Source organism: Anguilla rostrata, chromosome 10, assembly GCF_018555375.3.
Source record: "Anguilla rostrata isolate EN2019 chromosome 10, ASM1855537v3, whole genome shotgun sequence".
NCBI classification, from domain to species: Eukaryota; Metazoa; Chordata; class Actinopteri; order Anguilliformes; family Anguillidae; genus Anguilla; species Anguilla rostrata.
In genome coordinates, this window is record NC_057942.1 from 19,981,674 (window position 1) to 19,998,441 (window position 16,768).

General features: G+C 43.4%; 1 protein-coding gene across 1 annotated transcript in view; it reads right to left on the bottom strand.

Moving 5' to 3' along the window:
- LOC135233733 (pappalysin-1-like) overlaps positions 1 to 16,768 on the bottom strand; it is a 159,522-nt gene that overhangs the window by 29,966 nt on the left and 112,788 nt on the right. The window contains exons 15-19 of the mRNA XM_064297537.1: positions 10,446 to 10,629; positions 9,708 to 9,915; positions 7,739 to 7,907; positions 4,915 to 5,062; positions 4,544 to 4,659 (exon numbers count right to left, since the gene is read on the bottom strand). Of these exons, the coding sequence (XP_064153607.1) occupies positions 4,544 to 4,659; positions 4,915 to 5,062; positions 7,739 to 7,907; positions 9,708 to 9,915; positions 10,446 to 10,629 (825 nt within the window). The remainder of the gene's footprint in view (positions 1 to 4,543; positions 4,660 to 4,914; positions 5,063 to 7,738; positions 7,908 to 9,707; positions 9,916 to 10,445; positions 10,630 to 16,768) is intronic.

Sequence of the window (16,768 nt, forward strand, 5' to 3'; positions counted from 1 at the left end):
GATACAGAATGTTTCGTTTGAATGACAGACAGTGAAAGATTTTGTGTTCATTCACAAATGAACTGAATTTTTTGGGATCAAAGGGATCCTACTAGCACCACAATAATGGGCCAACTGCACAGGACAGAAAACTGCAATGTGAGGTAATTATTCAAAGGATGGAAAAAAGTGAAAAGACACAGCATTCCTTCAACAGATTCTTTCTGCTTGTCAGGAAAATAAAAATAAAAACAGAAGGAACGTTTTATTCTGTGCTTGTAACTCCTTAGTCTGCTATTTATTTTGTACCAGTAAGTTATTTCTAGTTATCAGATTTGTAGTAAAAGATGTGTGATTGAACATGAAAATTGCTGTGTGCAGGCCAGTATGTTCTTGCCTGCAAATGAGCCATGGTAACTCAAATACACAAATGAAGAGATTACTGTAGATGGGCCTGTTCTCATATCATACATTCCTACATTTTTAATCCTTTCTGTGTGCCTTCCTTTCCACTGGAGGAATGATACATGGCACTAATTCCTTAAAGAAAGCTATCTCTTACAAAATTTTGCAACAGCATCTTTATTTTTTATTTTTAATGAACCTGAAGGCTGTTGTCCTGAGGCTTCTGAAGTAAAAAAAAACAAAAAAAAAAAACTTGTAGAGATACTGCAGACACTGTGATGCAGTATCACTTTTTCCTCTGAAGAGAGGACGATGGTCTCCTTCCACGTGCTCCGTCCCCTGAGTGTGAGGAATCGCTTGTTATTTCTGGGACTTCCTTTGTGTCAGTGAGTGCGATGTGTGCCTTTGGCCCATAATAGGAGAATATTTCCCACGGCCATGTTTCCTCACAGAGGACTCTGCAGGAACCTGGCTTGCTGATGTGCATCTGTTTATACTCCAATGCCTCATGGGAAATGTAGTCAGGAAGAACCGTACCTGTTTTTCTCTATAGTGAGACACACGCATACACACACGCATGTCTCCCCTTGGAGTTCACTGCAATACCTGGACTGATTCTATGACATACTAATCTGCCCTGATTAAAAGGGGTTAATATCCACCTGGGCACAGAAAAGCTCAGTTGCAAGTGTTCATTTTATCCAAGACAATACATGGACTGTCTTCTTGAGTCAATAAATGCCTTGGAATTTTCAGTGCTGGATCTTCTGTGTTCGTCCAGCAGGACATCCCCCCTGCCTGTGACTAATGGATGTCTCGTCTCTTGTTTGGATGCTTTACAGTGCTGCAAAGGGACTCCTGTGGAGAGTGTGTATTTGTGCATGTGTGTGGTGGCGATGGGGAGGACTGAATTTGCTACTACAGAGGGATAGTAATGTGGAGGCAGAGAAGACAGACTTCAAAAGCAGAGGTCCCTCTCCACCCTAGCACATATAAAGAGAGACCTCCTCTTTTAAAGACCCAGCTTTTCTTTGTGTATGTGTGTGTGTGTGTGTCTGAGTGGGGGGGTGGAAGGGGGGTGATGATTGCTTTCTGGGGCCTTCTTGGGTCAATGCAGGTAAGCTGGATGTTTGGAGAGTCATAACGCCATGGTCTAGGGGAATCCTCTGTGGACTGCATTTGGAATCATCAAGTTTCCAAGAATGCACCACTTTCTCTTTGAGCTGGTGGGAGTGGAGCGAGCGCTGGCTGGGACATACGCCTGCACACATGTGCGCACACACAAACATGTTTACATAAGGGCTCCTTTAAACTTCCATCCCTTGAGAACTACTTGTTTTTACTGGTCCTGTTGGAGTTTTGATTTTGTTAAATGGATGTCATACTGTCTGCATTAGGGTTGTTTTTTTTTCCACCTTTTTCCAGTCCTGTAGTCAGAGCCAGGCCTTATCCATCTGCAGATTTGTGTGTGTACGCAACCTCAAATGGAGAGGTATGTGGGAATGTGAGAGTGTGTGTGTATGCAGGTGAGTGTACTCATTCAGGTGCACCTGTGTATGTCAACATGCTTGGAAGTTTGTGAATGTATTACAGTACATGTCAAGGACAGGCGTGAGGCAAGACTCTCACTTTTTCTAAAGCCATGCCTGGTAGCTATGCGCCAGTCAGCTGTGATGTAACTTTGCGTCAGGCCGGCCCTGATGTAACCTAACACTGGATCAATCGGGGCAGAGTGGCTGAACGGCAGCCGTGACGGCATGTTGGGAGGTGAGTCTCCTGGGCGACAGAGAAACCACCGCGTGACCTTAGCCACGGCTCGGGTGTCGCGGCCGCACCGCAGGGCGAGGAGGTCACTCTCCCCAGCCGCGCTGCTCGCTAAGGGATTTCACATTACCGTGCTGTCAGCACATTAACGAGGGAAAATGAGTGTCAAGCAAGCGCTGGTCAGCTCAGGAAAGACCTGAGGACAGAACCGTGTGCGCGAAGAACGAGGCAGGGATTCATTTTAGCCTTGCCAACAGGCAGCGTGCTGCACTAACCGCCTCCTCATCACGTTTGCTCAGACACGTGGCCCAGATGTGACGCCTTTCAAATTAATCTCGCTCTGTAAGTACATGAGAGGCCAAGGAATTAGACTGACCATAGGTGGGTGTGGATTCACTTAAAAAAACACTACCCGCACTGCTAAATAAATGAACATGGCAAACAGACGGTACTTTTGCAAGTGCCTTTCACGTGTCAACACGTGTGACGGAATGCTGCCATGCATGGAATCGCTGGCCGCTCTTCTGAGACATAAAATGACTAAGTCAATCAGAGCAGCCAAATATTGCTCATTTTTCACTTCCTGTACTGTAAAGAGTCCTTTATTTGAGCTGGGCTGCAGCATGATACTGTGTGTATGTACAGCAGTGATGTCACAGCAGTGCTGCTAATGCTATAAACATTACTACATAGTAGCAGGTAGTGTGTGTGTGTGTTTGTGCGCATGCGTGTGTGTGTGCATGTGTGTGTTTATGTGTGTGTGTGTGTGTGTGTGTGTGCATGTGTGTGTTTATATATGTGTGTGTGTGTGTGTGTGTGTGTGTGTGTGCGTTTGTGTGTGGGTGTGTGTGTGCATGTGTGTGCATGTGAGTCCCTGAAGGTGAATGTGTGTGTGAATGTGTTCATACTGGTAGTCACAGGCGAGGGACTGAGGTGTAGAGGACCATTTGTGCAGTGATAATGATGGGGCGTTTAGAGGCTGCAGGCTGCGTCAAGGTTCAGGGACCCTGAGACCATTCGGAATTCGTTGACACAGACTCACACACAATCCAGATCTGCTGAACCAACAAGAAGTCCTATCGATTTCACCTCAGCCAACCCGAACACCATGACCTCCCAGCCCATCATCGATCAGTCCCCGCCCTCCAACCCCCCCCGCCACCCCCTGTCTGCTGTCTCAGATTACCCTGGGAAATACAGAATATATCTGCCTCATAATGTATGTAGGTATCCGTTTCCAGCTGCAGACGGCTGACTCGGCAGGAGCTCCCTGCCTTGGCGCGTTCGTGGTGAGGACGCTCGGAAGAAATCAAGCTCCTGACAGCTACGTCGGAATCGGAGGGGGCCATTGGCGGCTCTAAGAGTGGTGACTGGCGAAACGACAGAAATCCCGCGGAACGTGAAGAGCTTGCTCCTCATCAGTTAATGACCAGGAAAAGGTGGTCAGGGGGGATGGGATGCGGTTTGCCACTCAAGCTGAGAAATTACAGCAATCTTACCTGGTTTTTCCCAATGTAGGGGCCACTGTCTGTCTTTGCTGGTAATGAATGGCGATTGACCGTAACCTGGGCAGTAATACGTCGAGCCAGACGAGGGAACGGCCGAGATGAAATAGAAAGCAGGCTTTCATCTTCACCTGGTTGCCAGCTTCCGCTGCTGGGTACGCATTGCTATCAGATTCACGGCATGCAGGAGAGGGTGTAGCAAGCTTTGGAGCTTGCGGCGCCGTGTGTGATAAGGCTGAGGTGTGTAGAACGCGTGACGTGTGTACCTGAGTGGAAAATGAACATTGCATCTACGCATTTCACAGATCGGGGGCACCTTTAACAAGCTGATGTTTTTCCATAAAATGCATTTCCAGTCACACACCTTCCATAAGGATGCACCAGGAAATTGAACATGCAACCTCTGAGTTACAAGCGCAGGTCCAGAACCATTGTACTTCACTGCGTTTTAAGATGGTGAGGGCCAGTTTTGTTCACACTCGACTGAGGATACCTTGTTAGTTTGGATGACCTTTTAGATTTGGGGTAACAAATAAAGTCCTGGAGGGCTGCAGTGCACTTTCAATCAATGACCAGCCTTGAAAACTTGGTGTTTGTACTTGTTTTAGCCATTCAGTGACTAAAATGATTCATTTAAAGGAACAGTCCACTTTCTGGAGTTTTTGATATTATTTCAGTTTTGGTGCATGTTCTCAATTGGCCCTATAAAATATCTTTCATCACACAAAAGGTGTCTGAGCCAATCAATTGTTGAAACACACCAACAATCAGCGGACACTGTCTGACACCTCTGTACTGGGAGCCAAACATATCGTAAGGGTCGATGGGCTGCAATTAAGTGGTGAGAACACAGTAGTCGTAGTTTGGTTGAAGTGACAGGGTGGACCAACCTTGACTTTTTCCGGATTCCTCCAGTGATCCTTCATCACGATCTCAGTGGTCATGTTGCCGGTCAGGATTACCACGTTGTTATTTCTGTCCTTACAGGTGAGCTCGCACTCCTCACCTGCAACCAAGTAGATCCGCACTGTGGTTGGCATGTCATCAGCGCATCATCTGAGACTGCAATTAAACATCCCTCCTAATATTTTACATGCCAGCGATGTCTTAAACCGTGTAAGTCCACAATGTACACACAGTTACACAAACACACACACGCACACACATAAACACATATGCACACACAATCGCACACACTCACAAACACGCACACAAAGCAAAAGGAAAGAGAAAATGGGAGTAGCGCTTATGGGGTACAGACCGATCCCGTATCCACGCCTGCAGTTGACCCACATGTTGGGGCTGAGGTTCTGGGGGAGAGCACACTGTCCCTTCAGCTGGGGGCACACCTTAAATGACCCAGTCCAGTTCCCATCCTTCCTGCACCGGATGACGTTGGAGGTGGGACCCTGGAATAGACAGACATCACCGGTCATGGTCACGGTCGCAAACTGAGGAGCTTGCTGTTCTTAGCCGGCGATCAGTGATGGCAAGATCGGTCAGAGCGGTCCAATGCGGTCAATGAGGGCCTATGGTGCGGTCGGTCATGGGGCACTCTGTTTGCTCTCTCAAAGGTGCAAGGGTTCCAGCTGTTAATGAACTGAAGTGCACACATACGCACCAAACACAAAGAGATGGGCACTTTTAAAGGCAACTCAAACCCTGAATGCTGAAACCATTTTCATGCCCATAAAGCCATTTTGAACCCTTGAGTCCTTCAGAAAAAGCAGTCTCTTTTCTGTTTTTATTCCCTCAGTGAAATGTATACTGAGAAGTCTGTTCAAAAGCCTGATTGTAAATAGTGCGATAAGAAAATGAATGATTTACAGATTCAGTTATCCTCTGAGTTATTCTCTCTCTCTCTCTCTTTGCTTTCCTTCATTGCTTATGGGTTTATATAGTGGTAAATGGGTTTCCCTGAAATAGAGTACAAAACAATGAACTTCAATGAACAATGTAACGATCAAAGAAATTAATTACTGATCACTGAGCCCAAAGCACCTCACTGACACCTCATAATATCATCCATTTCACAGATACTGTTGCTGGTGAAGCACTTGCTCTGGTGAAAGACTTGTCATGATAAGCAGACAACAATCAAAAGCAGATCTCACATTTCACACATGACTATTCACTGAAGGACTCATGGATGATCAGGTTACAACATGAGTTCCCTGAGGGGGATTTGAACTGGCAACCATTTGGTGTGCAAACATGTTCTGTCACACTGCAACCTATTTTGCAGAAGAATATTGGATGTAGATCTGCCGCTCACCTGTGTGTATTACAGGAGATAAGTCAGTTGTTGGTTTGATAATAAGCAAAATAACCTGCCAAATAACCTTTGGCTAGTTTGCTTTAAAAAAAAAAAAAAACACTGTGCCATCCTTCATTTCAACAAGAGTCAACCTTTAATGTGGAATAATTAACTCTTGTATGTATTTCTATACTCTGTACTGTCGTATGTTTTCTTGTATGGGGATGGGATGACATGAAATAATTTTCAACCGTCCACCACGTTTTGGCAATGTTCCAACTCATCACTGTTGCATTCATCACAAAACTACTAAACTACCAACGAACCCTTACATTACAGTGTGAAATATTCTAATTATGAAATACCACTAACCTATTTAAAGACACTCAATTTCAAAAATAACATATATAACTGAAATGTTTTGAGCAGTAATACTTACATCGCAATGATGAAATAAATCGATAGAGACAAAGAGAATAAATAAATGATACACTTTTGTCTGCTTCTGTCTTACTGCAGAAATCAATTTCAGCTAGGTCTATCAGCAAACATATGGCTTAGCTATGCCCAGAAGTCCACAATAATAATAGTATTTTCCAAGAAGTTACAAAAAATCGTTGACAACGTTTCCTCAGGTGCAGCATCTATTACTGCTACCACAGAGTGGTAAGTAAGTGTATGCGTAAGTGAATGCGATGATGAGAAAACTTTTGGTTACGCTGACCTATAAAATGCTATTACAAAAGCAAAATTAGACATGTTATACATTGTTAGAAAGCTTAAATTCTCTCCTACTGAATAAATGAATTGTCAATCAAGCCAGACTGTACTAAAAAGGGTGACAACACCGTAAACAACACGTGTGGTACTACGCACAACTATTTTGGAAGGTACTCAGGCGTCACAAACGCGCATATATTTCACAAACAGATTGTCCAAGACCATATATGACCACTCAGTCTCAAAAGGGACATTTCTACGTGTAAAACCAATGGTAAGGTTGTATATGTATTCAATATTTAGTCCCATATATTGACTGTAGAATGACATGGTATCATTTTTTAAAACCTTGTCTAAACCTCGTTTATTTCGCTATTCAGTGAGCAGAGTTTTCACTGCTCTATTGGCATATCTTACGGCTACTGTCGGGTTTATCTTGTTGCTACGACGGGATACGTTTTGAGTTGTGAAATAATATTTTTATGAATGCCCATATAAACAATATTGTCCATTATGTCATGGGTGGGGGGTGTAGTTGCAGATGAGACTGCAGGGAGGGGGTACTTGTTAAATGAACGACCAGAGCGCCAATGGTGGTGCTGCGAAACTCAGTATTCAGCATAGTCGTCTGCTAATGAAACTTAAACAAAGCGTTTCTGTTTTTAACTCATACTTTGGTTGCAGTAGCACTGAATGTCTGAGGTCAGTAATCTCGGCACGCTGGCGAACCGACCACTAGGGGCTTTGAGCTAAAGGTTAATTAAACCACCTGCCTGCTACACATATGCATTTTTGAGGGACAGAACTGTAAAAGACTACTTCCATCTGCTCTCTACAACATCAGGCACAATAAGGCATAAAATATCATCACACTGACAAATGGAACAAAAAAATGCACAAAAACCAGGACAGGGAGAAAAGAATAATGACTCAAAGAATAAGAGGAGGTGGAACGTACAGAAATGAGAGAGGGAAAGTGAGGGAAAGAGAATGATGGAGAGGGAGCATCACATGAAAAAGTGGAATGACAAATTTAAAAGATAACATGGTGGAAAAGTTTAAGAGAGAAAGAGCGACAGACCTGCTTGCATGGAGGGTGCAGTCTCACCGTGTGGTTGGCACTGTTGCAGTTGATCCAGCAGTCACTGTTAAACTTGAAACCATTGGTGCACTGGTACATGCCGTGGAAGATGGGGGGCGGGGGGTCACAGGTCACAGGCTCACAGGCCCCCTCTTGCCAGCTCCCGTCCTCTGTGCACTGCCTCTTGAATGCCCGTCTGGTGGACACACAGTGAGAGAGAGACGCTTGTAACGCAAACATGATGAGGCAGGTGAAATGCCATTCATCGCTGGAGTCAGGCATGGACGGAAGTGGAAAGTCCAGGGGTCAGAATGTAAAAGTCCTGCCTTGAGTTTCTTCCGTCCATGAACATGGCCAGCTGATTTTGGTACTTAGTTCTACCCCCTCACTGAAAAATTGTGCCAATTAGTAAATCCATGTGATTGGAACAAAATATTGGGAAGGACTTTTACTTTTTCCGAACCTGGATTTTCCACCTCCGGGGATGGTGGCCAAGGCCAGCTGTTTCAACCAGCTAATCCAGCCGACCATTATTCTCTGTCCATGCCAAATCCCTGAACTGGTTCTTTCTACATCTGGCCACTTAGCTGCATCTGATTGGCTGCACAAGCCCTTGCATTCCTACCCACTGGGCTTCCCCAGGTCTTCACTGCAAATGAGAAGAGAGCTCTCAAGTCAGCCATCCCAGTCAAATAAAGGAGAGTGAATTTTTTTTTTTAAATACATTTAAATTATTTTACAAAAGATTTATTACTTTGAAAATGGAATTTTCAGGGGGAAATTACAGGAAGCAAATTAAGTTCACAAACCCTGAAAAAAAAAAAATTATATATATATATATATATAAAATAGAAATGTGTAATTATTATTACTTATTTAACACAAATGGTAATTATTATTTCTTTATTTTATATTGATATTACGTTTATTACACATAACATGTATTATGCTAAAAAGAGATTGCTGCAAAATATTGCATTAATGTTTATAAAGGCAGTCATTCATAATTTGTGCAAGCAAATAATTTGAGTAGCTATCATAATTTGTGTAGCTATAATTTTTACTACAGTCAATTAAAATAAAAAGATTGTTGCGTTTATTGTCATTCTTCTTGTTACAAATGGGTGTAAGAAAAAAATGGAATACAGTAACCCAGGGATCACAATGCAGTATAAGAACAGCCATAAACAATTAAAAATAAAAATAAATACAGGAATGAACATTATAAAATTGTTTTAAAGACAATTAGCGATAAATGCAAAGTATGGATCTTTCCTGCTTCTGGGATTTATATCAAAGGCGAATTGGAAAGCAAATGAACCACAAAAACCACTTATTAGCTTATGATTGTATTGCATAGGAAAGCCCCGAAATTAGCAATTCAGCATATGCTGGGCGGCGATCTGTGTCACAGACCTGGTCTGAGTACCAGATGGAGATTAGACTGACATGAAAATTGCAATGACCTGCACTCAAATTGCAACGCACTGCTAGATCTTGACTGACACACCTCCAGCAGTGTCTTTCCTTCTACTTTGGTGCACAGTGAGCCACAAAATTACCAAACCACTAAGGAGCATCAAAATTTATGATAATACCAGTTCGTCAGTGCGAGGGCTGGCCATGCGCTGGACAGAAAATAGCACCCCAAATGCACATTTATATTGACATTCAGGCATTTTAGCAGAGACTACTTACTATAATGAATGCATAAAGGTTGAGGCAAGGAACAGATCTGATGCCAAGTCATCAGCGTGACAACCGATTGTAGCCAATAATTCATAAGCCGATAACATAAATTTAAGTGTATGTTGTATGTCAGTTAGATGTATGTAAAGCTAGAAAACTTTCACTTTTTAATCAAATGTAGCCGGGTTTTCACCTGAACACACAGATGGCGTTTCACTGACTTTTCACCACAAAAATTTTCAATGGGGATATAAAAATCAGATGTTTCCCTGAAGCTAAAGGTGGTAGAAGCGTGATGGCATCTGACCTCTTGGGCTTGTCGGTGTTGGGAACGTGGTACCCGGGCTTGCACTTGTACTTGCAGAAGGAGCCGACCTTGAGGCCAGTGGCATTGCAGCGCTTGGTTTGCAGCACAGCATTGGGTACAGGCGGGGGGGCGGGGCATCGCAGCTCACAGAGAGCCGCGGGGAAAGACCACATCCCGTCCTCCATGCACGTCAGAGTATTATTAGAGCCTGGAGAAAACAAAGGGGAGGACGGGGGGGGGCAGAAGAACGGCCAGATAAATAAGCACGAGATGGGGGGTGGGGTGGGGGGAGGAATGAGTAAAGAGAAAGAGATGGAGGAGAGCATGGGGGGAAGGGGCGAAGTGGAGAAAAGGCGAGACAGAGACAGTGGTGAAAAGACAGAAGGGGAGGCAGAGCGTCAATTGCCCTACACGTGCTAATCGCTTGCCGCTGTGATAGTAAAAGGAAATAAGTTTCATATTTCTAAGTTAAGCCCATAGATTAACTGTCCTGTCCACTATCTGACAGAGTCATGCATTATTAATACAGTTCATATCAGGTCTTGATTTTTCTGAACATTTTTTACCCTTCTTCACCTGTACCTGTTTGCAAAGGCTAAAGCTTCAGAAACATGTGATGCCCTAAGAGCCAGAGTCATCAAGGTCTCATTGCAGTGTATCAGTTTTGCTAATTATTGCCAGAGGAGAAAATGTCAGGCTAATGGGAAAATGGCTTGATAAATGGCAGGCTGTTCTCACCTACAAGCTGCGCTGGCTCTTTGCACTGGAAGGAGCATTTCTTGCCATACGTGGTTCCCTCTGGAAAGTGGAAGATGGCGGGGTGGACGTGGTACTTGTCCGGCCGGCCGCAGTCCACCGGCTCGCACGTCACCTGCTTGTTCCACTTGCCGTCGGCGCAGGTGATGGTCACCATGGAGTCTGACTGAAGGGGGGCACAGAGACAAAAGCATTCACGAAACATATTGCATACTTCCGTGTCAAAGTTTATTCTGGTTACATTCTACCAAAATAAAAGTTTTCTTTCCTTCTTCAGATGAACAGCAAAGATTGTGGATCTTAAGACATAAAGGGTTAAGAATGCCACTTGGTTGTATTGTGTTTCGGGATTCATTTAAAATAATTAACTCAAAGAAAAACTAAGATTTTTAAAAATACCAACAAAAATAATTTGTTCCTGGCTAATAATAACAATATTCCTGGCTCGGCACTGTTATTGCTCGAGATTGTGAAGTGATTGCTGTTCCTTCCAAAATGGCTATTCCTCATTTTCATTATATTAATTGTACTTTCCTGCTTTACTTAATATCTCCAGAGAAAAACACCGTCTCCCTCTCCTGTGAGTCCACACACCAGGAAGAGTTTGCAAGGCCTGCAATGGGGAAAGGCGCGTATACCCTCAGCTACCGGCTGTGGGAGGAATGAGGCGCACTGAAGCGTTCCTATGATTAGCGGTGGTCGAAGAACCAGGAGAGCCACGCACGACCGACAAGGACCAGGTTGCGTGTTTTGGAACCAGGAAAGGGCGACCAGCTTCCCCTTTTTCACAACTCCCATGGACTTCACACTGGAAACCAGGAATCATTTCCAACAACGGAACGAAAGGACTGAAGTAAGGTTGTAACTCTGAGCATAGTGTAAGTAGCAAAGGACTGAATGTAGTAATATTTGCAACTAAATGTATATGATGATTATAATTATTATGGTGTTTAATGATTAATGTAAACGTCCAGTATGTTCGGTTGGCTCTAAGCCATTCACCGCACTGTGTTAGTTTCATATATCATGCACAGAACTGATCCTGCATGTTACGTATTTCAATTACTAACTGGTCGTAACATGGCATGATCTCGAAAAACGCACACTGGTAGCCATATAGTCAAGATCTGTTTGGTACGCTTCATGCGCCATTGTTTAACTACTATCTTTAGCTAATTTCAAACCCCGCTCCATCCTCGATCCTTTGTTCTCCTGGAACACGTTACGCAACTTCATGCGTAGGAGAACATCCAACACTCCTCACATATACATGCACGCACACACAACGCCCACACACACGTGCACTCACATAGTTTATTATATCTCATTGTAGTGAATTGTGCTTTGCTCTTTTCGGTACTTTGTACTTAATAAACTTTATTATATTTACAAGGTTGTCTGCATTGATATTACTCTTTTGTTGAATTAAGTCAGCCGCTGCTAATCAAATGAACTTAGAATACCTTCACCTCTTAGCTAAATCATTTATATTAATTTAGTATTAGCTTAATGTGTAATTTTAATAATAATTAATTTAATTATTAATTTAAATGGCCAATTTATAGTTTGTATACTTAACTTATGAGACTGATCGTTATATGCTGGCACCACCTATGAGGATATTGATGTATATCTTCTACATGTTGGTGACCCACTATAAGAAGTAGCGGCATGTCCCCTACACTAAAAACACACATTTTTCTCCCAATCATAAAATAAGCATCAATCTCCAATCCTGTCATCGATTGATAGCATGTTGGCTCAGTTTTCCAGAGACCATAATTAAGAAATCCTTTCTGGCGGTTTACACATGTCATTCAGAACTCTACAGCACCAATGAAAGGATTGGTGCAGCGACTGCTCTGTATGGGCTCTCCTCAAGTGATGCCATCGTCCTCTGTCACGGGGCATAACAGAACGCAAAACACAAACACGGTCCCTGCTGAAGCCACTGCTGCGGCACTCCTGAAGCTGCCACGTGCTCGCCTCCCGGGGCAGAGCCAGAACCTGCCAGGACATGCGATGGCCAACTATAACTCGCTGAGACAGTGGGCAGAGAGAACAGGCACATAACAGACTGGTGGTCCTGAAAATACACCACAAATGCCCCCACAGCAAAGATGCCATACATACCATGTTAAATCCCAGTTGAGGTTGCCTGATTTACACATTCGCATCTAATTTGCGGAGAAATTTTTTAAATTCAGTTTGCGTATTAAAACTGTTATCTCTCAGTATTACACCACATTTTCAAACATTTCTGTACAACTTAACACTATACAGCAGTGTTTTAGGTTCCTGTTCAAATGTAACCTTCACAATTTAACCAACAGGAGCGTGTGTACTTGACTAACACGTGCTTGAATGTAACTGAGATACACACCTCCTGACTTTGAAAAGCTGTTTAAGGATCTGTCCACCTATGCCATAAGTCTTTTTCTACACAGTACATGTTTTGAGATTGACAACTTGGCCACAAATGTGTGGTGAATGCATAAAACTTGCAAAGAAGATAAACATTCAGTTATATCATTAAACCAACCACTTTCAAAATGGTTGGGGTAACAAAATCTTTCTGAAACCAATATGGGCCTGCTTGCCAAAAAAGTCTAGAAACCCATGTTAATAATGGCATTGGGCACTGGGGGACTACACAGCTTGTGGTGGGAACAAGGCAAGCCAGTACAGCCAAAAATTATTTTTAAGAGAAAAAGCATATAGGTCCAGAATAATAGACACGTGATAGCTTAGAGAGTACAGATCGCCTGGTCAACATTGAGGTGCTCCATCCACCTGGATGCAGTGCTGTTTTTATGAGCCCTATAAAATAGCGGATGAGAGGAATCATCCTCTGCACATCTCTGTACCAGGGCTTCCACAGCAAGGAAAAGTTTCGAAAACTTTGCAAAGGAGCATTCAATTAAAGCCAACGGCGTATTCCATACAGTGACGCAAATTTCTCCTGTGGTTACGCAGCTGAGAAATTGCTGCTGGTACGTGGTTTTCAATAAGGCTGCAAACTGAAATCAAGACTTACCTTAAAACAAAATTTATGAGCAAAAATCACATGATAAAAGTTATAAAACAACATAAAGTGTTTGTTGTGAATCAATCTATTTTCCACTTGACCTCTGAGGCGGACAATCATTCAAAACCCAGACCTCTGAACTCTGAGTTTCTCTGGGCACATAACTAGAGCATGAACGCACAACAGCTGCGATCCAACCGCCAGCGCCGTGGGCTGAAGCAGAGGGCGAGATTCGGTTGAGGAGCTGCACGATAGCCACAGGGAGGGATGAGCCATTTCTCGCCTCTTCGGCTTCAGGCATAGCTTGAGAGCCGGGTTTTGCCAGATTCCACAATGCCGCTTGCACAAAGAGGCCTGCGAGCCCAGTCTCCACACTGGCTTATAGAAGCAGTCTGGGAGGCATTCAGGCCCCCCATATCCTTCAGACACGCATCCCGAGGAGGGATGACTTATGGTCATGCACTCAGAACCGAATGGGTTCACGGCACCATGTGTCTCTCTTTTTATCGGCTGTGTAAAAGTACTTGTGTCCAGTTGCGCCAGCTGTGACAAGAGTTTACACGTAAAGTAAAACAGCACTTTGACATTTCACACCTTATGAGGAAGACTGTTACAAAGAGGAAGGTCCTGTTGGGTCAAAAGGTCACGACCTCCACGCACGTGTTAACGTGTCCCATGGATTTTTCATGCCTCATCTACAGTGAGCACCATAATTCATTGGACAGTGACACATTTTTTGTTATTTTGGTTCTGTACTCTAGCACTTTGAGTTTGAAAGGATACAATGACAATGAGGTTGAAGTTCTGACTATCAGCTTTAATTTGAGGGTATTTTCATCCATATCGGATGAATCGTTTATAAATGACAGCACCTTTTGTACATGGTCCCCCCATTTTAAGGTACTACAAGTATTTGTTGAATTGGCTTAACAGATGTGTTTCGTTAGGCAGGTGTATTCATTTGTGACGTTAGTGAATGCAGAAGAGAGCTGTTGATGTCTAGTCTTGATTCTAGACTTTGTAATTGCCTTTGGAGATTGTTGTTGGGGTGTGACAACATGAGGAAGACAGCAGTGTTGATGCAAATTAAGCTGGCCGTCATAAGGCTCAGAAATGAAAATCAATCAATCAGGAACGTTGCAAAAACCCTGGGCGTGCCCAAGTCAACAGTTTGGTTCATCATTAACAAGAAAAAAACAACTAGTGAACACAATTATGTCAAAATACCCGGTAGACCGAGGAAGACCACTGTAGTAGATGACCGGAGAATACTATCTATGATGATGAAAATCCCCCTGACAACCCAACCGATCAAAAACACTCTCCTGGATGCAAGTGTAGATGTGTCAAAGTCTACCATACGTACAAGACTACACCAGCAGGACTACAGAGGGTACACTACAAGATGCAAACCACTGATAAGCCTGAAGAACAGAAAGGCCAGATTACAGTTTGCTAAAAAGCACCTAAAAGAGCCCCAAGAGTTCTGGAACAAAGTCTTGTGGACAGATGAGACAAAGATTAACATGTACCAGAGTGATGGAAAGAGGAAAGTGTGGAGAAAAAAAGGAAATGCCCATGATCCAAAGCATACCACCTCATCCGTAAAACATGGTGGAGAGGGTGTTTTGGCTTGGGCCTGTATGGCTGCCAGTGGAACTTGTCTTCATCGATGATGTGACTGCAGAGTCTACAGAAATATTTTATCTGCTCAGATAAAACCAAATGCCTCAAAACTCATTGAACGGAACTTCATCATGCAACAAGACAATGACCCGAAACATACTGCTAGAGCAACAAAGGGGTTTTTGACGGCCAAAAAGTGGAAAATCCTTGACTGGCCGAGTCAATCACCGGATCTGAATCCAATTGAACAGGCATTTTACATGCTGAAGAGGAGGCTGAAGGCAAAAAGTCCCCGAAACAAGCAGGAACTGAAGATGGCTGCAGTACAGGCCTGGCAGAGCATGACCAGGGAAGATACCCAGCGTCTGGTGATGTCTATGCGTCACAGACTTCAAGCAGTCACTGCATGCAAAGGATATGCGACCAAATATTTAAAATGATTACTTTATTCTACATTATGTTAAACTGTCCAATATTTTTTGATTCCTGAAAATGGGGGGGGGGACTATATACAAAAGGTTCTATAATTTCTAAACGGTTCATCTGATATGTATGAATAATACCCTCAAATTAAAGCTGACAGTCTGCACTTCAACCTCATTGTCAGTGTACCCTTTCAAACTCAAAGTGTTAGAGTACAGAACCAAAATAACAAAAAATGTGTCACTGTCCAATGAATTATGGTGCTCACTGTATACAGCGTATTTGTAAACATTAAAACTTGATCATCGGGACATGAATGTGTTTTTGGAATGGCCATTTAGAAAGGGTGCTAAAAGCAGGTACGGTGTTATTGACTTCATAAAGACTGCAAAGCACAGCAACAAAGCTAACAAAGATGGCAAAAGAGCAAGAGAGCCTTGTCTGTCTGTCAGATAGCCAGGGTGAGCATGCTTAAAGAAAAAAAAAGAAAAAATTAAAACAAAGATGCCTAACTCAGCCATATGAAAATGTGCTTTGTTGAAGCAGGACCCCCTTTACTCTCTCTGCTTTTGGTCTCCATTTGTGAGGTTTTTTCATTGAGAAGTCATTGAAGAGGGGGGAAGGGGGGTGTTTCCAGGGGCAAGCCCCTCCCACTGGCACAGGGCAGATGTTGTGTTGCTGCCTAGAGGCCTCGAAAGAGGAGGAGAGAGAGAGCGCACTCTGTGGGCCCCCGGCAGACCAGGCATGCAGCCTGCAGAATGCAATGCATATGTAATGTACTGTACCAGGACATGTACCAACAGTATAATCTGGACAAAACAGCAGGAAACAGGATATAAAATGCAATCCAGACACAGATGAAAAATGTTTCTTTTCTGCTCCCCCCCTCTCTGTCCCCTCTCTCTCTCTCTGTTTGCAATGGGAGCCTTTATTGGAAACAGCTCCTTTTCAGGTCACCGTGAACCAGAGTTATGACTGAAAACTGGAATGGAAGACCACACAAGGGACTGCACTGCTGTGCCTGCTCGTGTGCGTTTCAGATCCCAAACATTTCAGAGATTATGTAAGGTTCTGAGTTAGCCAGACCTGCTAGCTTTTCCATGAAGAATTGCTCTCGGCAAAAAACTACTGCAAACTCTCGCTTGAAATCCATACATTACAGTCAATGCAATATATAGATATTTGTACTGTAGACTTACAGTAGCTGTTGAGCCTGTACAGTAAAATG